The sequence below is a fragment of the Episyrphus balteatus genome, chromosome 2 (assembly GCF_945859705.1).
Source record: "Episyrphus balteatus chromosome 2, idEpiBalt1.1, whole genome shotgun sequence".
NCBI lineage: Eukaryota > Metazoa > Arthropoda > Insecta > Diptera > Syrphidae > Episyrphus > Episyrphus balteatus.
This window is the reverse complement of record NC_079135.1, coordinates 4295676-4307552: the sequence shown is the minus strand read 5'-3', so window position 1 is coordinate 4307552 and position 11877 is coordinate 4295676. Positions and strand designations below refer to the sequence as shown.

Here is an 11877-nt window from a genome sequence, read left to right as displayed (position 1 = left end):
ACAACTTGTTGCGTACTTGTTTGCTGTTTTGCGTAAGCGGCTGTTGTGGAACTTGTGGATATTGTTCTTGTTGTTGTGGTTGTATTTGGAGAGTCCAACCTGCTGGACAACCGTAGGCACATTTTTAACATTCGCAGATAGTTGTTGTTGAATGATAACTGACGGTTGGGGGAACGTTGGCAGTATAACAGTTTTCTGTTGATGGTTTTGTTACATAACAGGCTGATGTTGTTACTGTTGAATAACCGGTGTATAAGGCTGAATCACAGAGGTTTGTTGTGAAACAGGTTGTTTTTGTTGCAACAATTGTTGCTGTTGTTGTTGAAGTTCTTGTTGTAGTAATTGCTGTTGTTGCAAGAGTTGCTGCTGTTGTTGCAACAAAACAGCTGCCTTCTTTTTATGATAAGCAACAATATTTTGTTGGGAACTCTGTTCTGCTGTTCTGCGTCATGTGCGCCTTACTGGAGTTTCTACAGTACTGTTGTTGATAAGCTGTAGCATTAGAAACAAAATTATTTTGCACCGGGAACTGAATCGCGGCTGGTGTTGGATTGATAATAACTTGTTGAAGAATTTGTGGTTGCTGTGGGAGTTTAACGCAGTCATAAACTGCTGCAAAGTAATGTTGTTTATAGCTGGCGGTTTAATCTGTTGTTGTTGATGTTGCAGTTGCCGCTCTGCTGTGACAGACCAGCTTCTTGCTTTTGTTGCTAAGGATTGTGACATGATTACTTGCTGGCATTGATCAATTGATCAATAGATGTCCCTGCCCACTTTGATTCTACAGAATCAAGAGAATTGATTGGTGTTGGTGTTCCCAGACACTTCTCTTGTTGGAAATTCTCGGAAAGAAAAGAAAATAAACATAATATTTAGTCATGCTTCCTACTTCAAGGAATGTATATGTATGTTTTAATGCAAATGTTTGAAATATGTATGTTTTGGGTATTAATTAGTTTGTTTTATAATATGAACTGATGGTACCGAATTGAACTTTGTCTTTTGAACAAACGATTCATTCTGTCTTCATGAAAGAATGTACGCTGGGATGAATTTTGTCTCAAGAACAAATGATTCACCCTGCTAACGCACACTCAATATCGCACACTCAATATCGCACTGCGAAAGGATGCCCTTCGTAGGCAATATGCTTTCCTGGAAGAATGTGCGTTTTGTAAGAACGCACACTCAAAATAATAGGTTAAAAGGTTTCAAAGCAATTGCTGGTTGTTGAATTTTTTGCATATTAATTTGTTTTTTTTTTTTTTTAACCCAGTTAAAATAGAGATTAATTTATTGCTGTCGCATTATAAGTCTATCATATGACATATATAGATACATATGTACATTAGTGCATTTTTTTTTCGTAAATTAATAAAGACACCCTAAAGCACATAGATGTAAATGTACTAGCATTTTGTTCTGCGTGATAGTCTTTGAATTTTTCTATGATTTGATTTGCTTGGTTTGCTTAATTTTGTCTATTAAGCTTGCTCTATGACTCTGCTTCGTAGGTTAATTGGTGTTATTTGAAATTAACTAATTTAACAGATTTTTGCATATGTGTGAATGATAAACTTTGTTTTTATTATGTACAAATGTGTTTGGAGTGTTTTGTATTGGTGAACATTTGATATCAACTGATGTTGATATTGAATATTGTCTCTTGAACAAATGCTTCATCCTGCAAGAATGTGCCCTGGGATGAACTTTGTTTCAAGAACAAATGATTCAACCTGCGAACGCACACTCAAAATCGAATTGTGAAAAGGATGCCCTTCGTAGGCAATCTGCTTTCCTTTTTTGGAAGAATGTACGCTGGGATGAACTTTGTCTCAAGAACAAATGATTCACCCTGCGAACGCACACTCAAAATCGAATTGTGAAAAGGATGCCCTTCGTAGGCAATCTGCTTTCCTTTTTTGGAAGAATGTACGCTGGGATGAACTTTGTCTCAAGAACAAATGATTCACCCTGCGAACGCACACTCAAAATCGAATTGTGAAAAGGATGCCCTTCCAAGGCAATCTGCTTTCCTTATTTGGAAGAATGCACGCTGGGATGAATTTTGTCTCAAGAACAAATGATTCACCCTGCGAACGCACACTCAAAATCAAATTGTGAAAAGGATGCCCTTCCAAGGCAATCTGCTTTCCTTATTTGGAAGAATGTACGCTGGGATGAACTTTGTCTCAAGAACAAATGATTCACCCTGCGAACGCACACTCAAAATCGAATTGTGAAAAGGATGCCCTTCCAAGGCAATCTGCTTTCCTTATTTGGAAGAATGCATGCTGGGATGAATTTTGTCTCAAGAACAAATGATTCACCCTGCGAACGCACACTCAAAATCGAATTGTGAAAAGGATGCCCTTCGTAGGCAATCTGCTTTCCTTTTTTGGAAGAATGTACGCTGGGATGAACTTTGTCTCAAGAACAAATGATTCACCCTGCGAACGCACACTCAAAATCGAATTGTGAAAAGGATGCCCTTCGTAGGCAATCTGCTTTCCTTTTTTGGAAGAATGTACGCTGGGATGAACTTTGTCTCAAGAACAAATGATTCACCCTGCGAACGCACACTCAAAATCGAATTGTGAAAAGGATGCCCTTCGTAGGCAATCTGCTTTCCTTTTTTGGAAGAATGTACGCTGGGATGAACTTTGTCTCAAGAACAAATGATTCACCCTGCGAACGCACACTCAAAATCGAATTGTGAAAAGGATGCCCTTCCAAGGCAATCTGCTTTCCTTATTTGGAAGAATGTACGCTGGGATGAACTTTGTCTCAAGAACAAATGATTCACCCTGCGAACGCACACTCAAAATCGAATTGTGAAAAGGATGCCCTTCCAAGGCAATCTGCTTTCCTTATTTGGAAGAATGTACGCTGGGATGAACTTTGTCTCAAGAACAAATGATTCACCCTGCGAACGCACACTCAAAATCGAATTGTGAAAAGGATGCCCTTCGTAGGCAATCTGCTTTCCTTTTTAGGAAGAATGTACGCTGGGATGAACTTTGTCTCAAGAACAAATGATTCACCCTGCGAACGCACACTCAAAATCGAATTGTGAAAAGGATGCCCTTCGTAGGCAATCTGCTTTCCTTTTTTGGAAGAATGTACGCTGGGATGAACTTTGTCTCAAGAACAAATGATTCACCCTGCGAACGCACACTCAAAATCGAATTGTGAAAAGGATGCCCTTCCAAGGCAATCTGCTTTCCTTATTTGGAAGAATGTACGCTGGGATGAACTTTGTCTCAAGAACAAATGATTCACCCTGCGAACGCACACTCAAAATCGAATTGTGAAAAGGATGCCCTTCGTAGGCAATCTGCTTTCCTTATTTGGAAGAATGTACGCTGGGATGAACTTTGTCTCAAGAACAAATGATTCACCCTGCGAACGCACACTCAAAATCGAATTGTGAAAAGGATGCCCTTCGTAGGCAATCTGCTTTCCTTTTTTGGAAGAATGTACGCTGGGATGAACTTTGTCTCAAGAACAAATGATTCACCCTGCGAACGCACACTCAAAATCGAATTGTGAAAAGGATGCCCTTCCAAGGCAATCTGCTTTCTTATTTGGAAGAATGCACGCTGGGATGAATTTTGTCTCAAGAACAAATGATTCACCCTGCGAACGCACACTCAAAATCGAATTGTGAAAAGGATGCCCTTCCAAGGCAATCTGCTTTCCTTATTTGGAAGAATGTACGCTGGGATGAATTTTGTCTCAAGAACAAATGATTCACCCTGCGAACGCACACTCAAAGTGAAAATATATAAGATATAAAAGGTTATCCTTTGTAACAACTTTTCTGCAAGAATATGTGTTTTCACGCTCCTAGTTTTATGTAGGCAAATCTTTCTGTTATTAGGTATGTTATTATTTTAAAACTTCGCCTTTTTTTTTAACAAAATAAGAGTTTTTTTTTTTTTTTAATGAAAAATTAATTGAATTGAGTTCAATTGTGTTTAAGTGCATAAGTGTGGAACAAACCTTTAGTTAGGTCAAGAAACGGTTTTAGGTGGTGAAATATGGCAGTTGTCATTTACTTATATGTAGCTTTAAGCTCAACGTACAATTGGATGTACCTAACCTATTACTATGTAATATTTTGAAAGACAACTCAAAATATTTATAAGGTAAATTGTCTCAAATTGTAAACGTGAAAAGGTTACCCTTTGTGGGTAACTGCTTATTTGGAAGAATGTACGCTGGGATGAATGTTGTCTCATGAACAAATGATTCACCCTGCGAACGCACACTCAAAGCGAAAAAAGAGAACCTGAAAAGGTTACCCTCTGTGGGTAACTGCATTTCCTTAAGAATGTACGCTGGGATGAATTTTGTCTCAAGAACAAATGATTCACCCTGCGAACGCACACTCAAAATCGAATTGCTTTTTCTGCTAAAGGACATTCAGAATATAAAATTTTAAAAAGGTTACCCTGCATTGGCAACACTTTTTCTGCAAGAATGTGCGTTTTGTAAGAACGCACATTCAAAATGAAAAGTTTAAAGGTCACCCTTGTAGGCAAACCTTTTGCAAGAATGTGCTTTTTCTGCGAAAGCACATTCAGATAATAAAATTTTAAAAGGTCACCCAGCATTGGCAACACATTTTTACAAGAATGTGCGTTTTGTAAGAACGCACATTCAAAATAAAAAAAAAAAAGTTTTGTTTTCACATACCTACACTTGCAGCACGACTAATCGTACTATCGTACAAGATGGGAATAAAAAATACTTATTGCGAAATTAAGATAAGAAATATATTCCAATAGGAAACAAGTGAAACAAAAGAACAAAGAAACTTCTGAAAAATAAAATTTAAATATGCGCCTGTATTAGTATTAATAAAAACAAAACAATTAAACAATTATCGTGACAATCCATTTGCGACAATGCGCTTGCATGTTTTGTTACTCTCCTTCAAAATAGCGGAAAGATCGTATATTTTTTGAGCAGTTGCTATTTCAATCTACTTGCACTAGTTTTTTTTTAAAGCATTCTTTAAAGCATTATGTCCCCTGCTATAACATAAGAATTTTAATTCAGCTTTCGTGAATTACTTTGAACTTTGCATTGTCTTTTTTTTTGTTTATTATTATTAATTTGTTATTATTTTATGTTCGTTTGGTTTTACCCCTTTTTTGTTATTCTGCTCCTGCTGATTCGTTAATGAATATACCCCTTTGCGATTAGCTAAATTGCTAAAAATTTAATTGTTTTATATAAAACACCCGCCTGAGTATACCCGCTCTTTTAGTCATTCCAATGAGACCTATTTTACTGGAGGTGTAGCTCTATACAATGACGATTGTCTTGTTTTGTACACATAATTTATCGCAGATGTAATTTTATTCCACTTTTTCTAAAAACTGTGAAAAGTTGCTAAATGGTTAAAGTTCTTTCTATACTTTAGTATTTTTGGTTCTTTTTTTAACATGTGAATAAAAATATCCTCCACAATACAGATTTGTCTGAGTTTTTAAATCTTGATGTGGCATATGCAATTGCAAAGGTAAAATACCTTCATATTAAAGAATGAACGCTGTATTTTTTGTTTTTGTTTTGATTAGGTGTTTATTATTCGTAATAGATAATTTTTTTTAATTTAATAATAATTGCACTGAGAGTATCTTCTTCAATTCTAATAGGTAGGTTTGAATTTAATGAAGACAATATGCATGTGATATTGTGTGGTTAAAACTTTATGTACCTATACCTAAACTGTAAAATTCTAACAATAAAATTTATCACGAACTACTTTCTCGATAAACCTCACCACAAAAGTGATCATATGTTGCAAAATGACTACAATCAATTGTCATACAAAAACAATGAGTTTTATCCCACCCACCTACCAATCTGTTTATTGGCCAAGATACACGCTAACGCTACACCATACTATCAAGGTATGTAGCTACATACCTACCTCTCAATTCGACCCAAAGGAGATTGAGATGTCATATCATTTATACATCCGATCGTGATACATACCTACGTGTCTACATAGGTACATACATCCATCCCAACCTAAACCAAAACAGCAATATCCTTACTAAGAGAGAAGCAATTTACATGATCGGCAAAACACAAGAGCAACCTAACGGGTTTTTATTCAAAACAACTACCTACACTTAGACAGAGAACAACAGCTACAATAAAAAAAAAAAAAACAAAACAAACACATTTGCTGCCCAAAAATTATAAAGGATTTTGAAGAAGTTAGACTCTCAAAATAGATACATCACATGTATACATGATCCAAGATACATACCTACGCATGTACATATTATATTGTGCAATAAATACCGCCATTAAGAAACCACGCAAACGGACAGCCAATATGATATCAAACAATTTTATTTAGTTTTCTTTTTGTTTTTACTTCGTCCCTTATGTGTATCCACAATCATCTTATTGCATTATTTGTGTGCACGTCCACGTACAAATGTACATACATAGATACTTGAATGTATCCCCTCGAAAGTTGGTACACATAGGTAGGTGGTGATTTCATTTAAAACAAAACAGGTAGATAACTAAATCATGATTTGCATGATTGTAGGTACATATACATTAAGGAAAGGAGGTATGTATGAGGTATTTTTTTTTTAAAAAGCCTTGATGAGAATACAACCAAGGATAAATATTAAATTTTCATAATTTTTAGACAATTTTCAAATTAACATGCTTTGCAATTTTGTGCATATGTTTTAATAAATGTATGCACCAATTTACTAAGGTATACTAGGTACTGCATTAAATTATGTAAATTAAATGCCTATTTTGTTTCCTTGTAAAGTCTTACAAACCTATTACTTACGTACATACATATGTATATGTAGATTTCGGTTAGTTTTTCATAACACTGAACTAAGTATTGCACAACTGCACATCATCACATATCGAAACAAAATTTATATCACAATGCTTTTATTTTCGTGCGACATCTTCGCTCACTGAATACCATTTGCTTTTTTTTTATTTTAACTCTCTTTGCCTTGAATTGTATAATTATATTTTTTTATAATAACGGAATGTAGGTATGTATTTTTGTTTCGAGATTCGTGTTTTTTTTTTTTTTACGATAGATGTAGGTAGGTAGGTATGTTTTTTTTTTTTTGTTTTCTTTTGACACGCTGCACAAGCACAAGGGTGTATTTTGTTTTATGCACACGCGGATTTTTTGTATCTTTTTTTTTTTTTTTTGTAGGTAGTCTTTTTATCTTTGGTTTGCTCTCTCTAAATGTCACACACTCACAGAAGCATCTATTGTTTGTAGCTTGATTTCTGTTAATTTACGTTTAACGAGTAAATAGTTTTTTTTTTTGTTTTTGTTATCTGAATTATTAAAGGACAGGTCGCTTAGAACAAATTGGGCGTCGAAGGACCTTGATCAATATACTAGTAAGTGGACTGTAATAAATAAATAACTGAGATAAATAAATAAAACACGATTGATCTTGTATGCTCGACTGCGCGCGGCACGTCCTTTTTATTCGAAGATCTTTTTATGACTGACAGTTTTGGTTGAGAAAGAAGGAAGGAAAGAAAAAGGAGATACACACAATTGTTCGCTGATCGCCTGTTCGTTTGAGATGTTGTGTGTGTCTTGTTTTTGGCTTCTCCTGCGAGTAGGCACGGATTATTTAACATATTGCATCAAGCTTTTTAAAGTTTTAGCTGCAATTATGACGAACTTTCTAACATCAATTGTATCAATGATATTTTTCAATATTTTCGAACAGATTCGAATTTCATCAGGAACTTGCAATACTATGAGAACATTGTTTCTTCTTCTTAATCATTCTGTGAAGTCAGTATTTAAACTTAATACTGGTATGTAGAAGTCAGCTTTAAAGAAATCAGTTAAGAAATCATCAGCAATTCCAATGAAATATATTGTCGCTGAGTCACTTTCTTCATGAACTTTAACAATCAATTCTTGAAGTTTATTATTTTGGGCAAAAATGTTTATTGTTAACAAAAGAATTATGATAGATATGATAGAAAAATGCATATTTCGGTGTTATCAAATGCAGTTGTAAAATATTACTGACTGATGATATTTACAATTAACAATAATTCCGACATCCTGAACGATTACTTCCTTCGTTCAAAAATAACAAAATGGCAATTAAATTCTGTGTAATGTATTACATTTGCTTTAATAAGTAACTTCTGCATTGTGAGATATTGATTCATTGGTAGGGCTCGGATTTCCATGCAAATGCATTTTATTTTTGGGAAACTTTAGAGAAAAGAGACCTTATTTTCTTTACGAATCTTGAAATTTTCTTTAAACTGGTATTCAATCGTTAGTGCCTATTTTTGCAAATATTTTACTTACTTATTTCCCATTCCTTTTTCCGACAGTGAGATAGGCTGATGGTAAGGCCTAGTCACCCACTGTAGGGTCAATCCTCAGTGGCTGCGAGTTTTTTTTTTTAATTAAAATGTTTCCACATAAAAATAAATGTATTTCTTTTAAATTTGTACATTCAAGAAATTAAGATGATTTGTTCGCTTAATTTAAGACGGAAGTCATCTTGGCAAAGAGAAATGCAGAAATCCGCATAATTAATAAAATGGAATCTGCTTGTTTTTAGGTGGTCTTTTTTCTCCGTGTACAAATCCGAGCCCTAATCATTGGTAATAATTGGAGAACGTTCAAACGGATTATAATTTTAAAAATCAATAAATGACATAAATAACATAGTCGCGTGTTGAAAATAAATCTAAATCAATAAACGTTTGCATAATACATAACTAGGAGGGAAGTACTGAAAGTAGAAAACAAAATTATTTGTACTTATTCTAAACATTTTTGCAAGTATAAAACTTTGTGCTCAGTAAATTTTTAAAACTGTACCTATTAAAAATGTACTCACGTCCTTGGCATGCTTCTAGTTACTACAAAATTTAGTATAAAATGTTTTTGGGATCACTACATAAATATGTAACCGAAAAACGAAACTTTTTTGAACTTTGTACTGTAAATTTAATCCAACTTCCTGTTGACACAAAGTTATGCATCCAATATTACACATGTACTGACTGAGGTAAATAAAGAATTTTAAGTAAGATTTTTATATTTTAAGGCTTTTATATACGAGTACTTCATAAAAGTACAATGTACATACTTAGCTATCCAGTACAATTTTGTTTGTACTGTATAATTTGTACTGAATTCGCTGCAGCTAGCTTTCAAGTAGTATTTTATAACGCGTAAATGCGCTGTTTATACACACCGACCTTTATATGACTTATTCAAAAATATGTATGTATTTTAGTAATGCAGTACATAAAAATTGTTCTTAAAACACAAAGTTTGTACTTAATAGCGTAAATTTTGTACTCAATACTTTTGAGTGTATACTAATTTAAACTCAATACAAAAAAAAACTATACTCAGAAAACACAATTCCTTACTGAGTACGTTAAAGACTCTATTGTGTACATGAATTTGTAATCGTTTCATAAAAGTTTAGAAACAACGGGAAAATTATTTCACATTATGGCAATGTTTTTTTTTTGTACAGAATACATAAATTTGAGACTAAAAACAACGTTTGTAAACTATGGTACTCGGCTTATCTATTTTTATGTTATTGTTGTCAAAATAAACAAAGTTATGAAATGTATAAAGATTTTATTTCAGATTATTCAAAGGTTAGTACAATATATTTCTACGGTTTAATACATTTCTTAAAGAAGAAAACAGTTTTCTCAAAGAAGTATTTCCAAAAATATATTCCAACGTAAATAATATTGTTGAAATTACCAAACCAAACATTAAAAATTTCCAGGCAAACTGCAATTGATATAATTTCAATGGAGCATGAACATCTTTATAAACGTATTCCTTATAAATTGTTGCACCAAATTCAGCAGCCTTTGCTTGATAAACAACATCTGAATCCCATTTCTGCATCAAACCAGTTTGTCTTATTTCAATTATGAACTGATTCAAAATTTCTTTGAATGGAGAATTATGCGGCAACATATATCCCAAAAAGTTACTATTAATGGTTTCTTGAGCTCTTCGAAATAAGCTTTTTCGAAATAATGATTGAAAACCAATATAGAATTGACATCTATCTTCACCTGTTACATAGGCATAACTTGTGTTTCGCATTGTCATAAAAATTGGAACCGCTATTGAAAAATTTGTTGGTAGAATTATTTTTTCAAGACCTTCTGGATATGAATTGTTTTTTATTTTTTCCCATCGATCAATTGAAATCATTACTGGAATATTACTATCGATGAGGTCTTGAATTGTTTCAAATTGTTTAATTTTGATGAAAACTGTTAGAAATGATTGAAAGTAAGTTCCATACAATCTTCCAATTATAAAAGCAAACAAAAACACAACCAAGTAGAAACGATAGTTTGAAGTTATTGGTTTTTCTGTAGGTAAATTCAACATAGTTAGATAAGAGTCACTGAAACTTGACCAAATATCCACCCTTGAAGTTGCTATTTTATCAATTACCATCTTAGTAACTGTGATAAAGATTATGAAAAATAAAATGCTCATCCATACTGCAGCTTGAAATGGCCTTTGAAAGTACTCATGCGGTGAAAGAAGGCCATTGACGGGAACCATTATAACATGTTCTTCAATTGTTACTGGATAACTTATATCCACATCTTTTTTTGCTGAATGAACATTCATCGTTAGATCAATTTCGTTATTTAATAAAAGATTTCTTGAAATTTCCGAAGGAGCAATTATGGAATTGTCTATCAATGTTTCCTTATAAGTTGCATTATGCCTTTTTAAGAATTGTACAATTATTTGACCAAATTGTCCTCCAATACTTTTTTGTCCTTTTTTATTTGGATACCGAAAAGTTCTTGGAAATTCTTCATTAAACGATGTACGCAAGGCAAAGCCATTTAAATTTTTCAAGGCATCTGGAAGAATACTGGTACTATCGACAATTTGTTGAACTGGTTGATCAGCGTAGGGAAGGTATGCATAAGATGACGTGTTATCAATTATTCCAAAAATTCTTGTAAATTTATTTTCAGCAAAAAAATAAAAATATTGTATTAAGCTCTTCAAGGTTTTAGCTGATATGATAACAAACTTTCTAATTTGAACACTTTCGATGAGATTTCGTAGCAGTTTCGAAAAGTTTTTGCCTTCTTCTGAAACTTGGAATACAATAAAAATATTGTTCCTCTGTCGAAAAATATCAGTGAAATCAGCATTAAAAGTTGATATTGGTGTGAAAACCTCAGTTTTCATAAACTCGATTAAGAATTCATCATCAATTTCGATGAAATAGAGTTCTGCTGAATCACTTTGTCCATAAACTTTTTCTATTAACTCACGAAGTTTATGGTTTTGCGCAAAAATGTTAATTGAAAGTAAAAGAAGTGTTAACCATTTGAAACTAAGCATTTTTCTTGTGTTATCAAATTCGATTGTAAAATATTACTGACGACAATATATGGAAAAAAGCAATTGCAACTATGTACGATGTTGTGAGATAATGAATACCTTTCTACTGATAACACTTCTATTTGCACAAATGAAGAATAATTTACATCAATTAGATGGGTAAAACTGCTTCTGTGATGTAAAATTTTGATTCAACACAACTTAATGGCAATCAAAGTTCCAGTAAGTTCGTCCGTTAAGGAAAATTAATAAAAATTGCATAATTCCATTTTGATTAAAGACAGATCTGATAACAGTTTTGCAATTTCAACATTTCTGATTGGTTATTGAGTATTCTGCCTTGCAAACCTGATAATTAAGGTTTACCTTACTCTTCACTATTAAATTTGGCATTGTGACACAGATGCTTTTGAGCAATGCAAATTATGCTAAAATTAGAAACA

At 33.3% G+C, this 11877-nt stretch overlaps 2 protein-coding genes across 2 annotated transcripts; both read right to left on the bottom strand.

The window, feature by feature from the left end:
- Nucleotides 1–231: 231 nt before the first annotated feature.
- LOC129912654 (uncharacterized protein DDB_G0285291-like) lies at nucleotides 232–726 on the bottom strand. Its single transcript, XM_055990994.1, has 2 exons — nucleotides 463–726; nucleotides 232–393 (listed from the first exon to the last, which is right to left on the bottom strand). The coding sequence occupies exons 1-2, from the start codon at nucleotides 724–726 to the stop codon at nucleotides 232–234; spliced, it is 426 nt and encodes a 141-aa protein (XP_055846969.1).
- A 2-nt stretch (nucleotides 727–728) lies between these two features.
- On the bottom strand, nucleotides 729–11434 carry LOC129912653 (uncharacterized). Its single transcript, XM_055990993.1, has 2 exons — nucleotides 9803–11434; nucleotides 729–842 (listed from the first exon to the last, which is right to left on the bottom strand). Exons 1-2 carry the CDS (start codon nucleotides 11432–11434, stop codon nucleotides 729–731), a joined length of 1746 nt encoding a protein of 581 aa, XP_055846968.1.
- Between the last annotated feature and the right edge of the window lie 443 nt (nucleotides 11435–11877).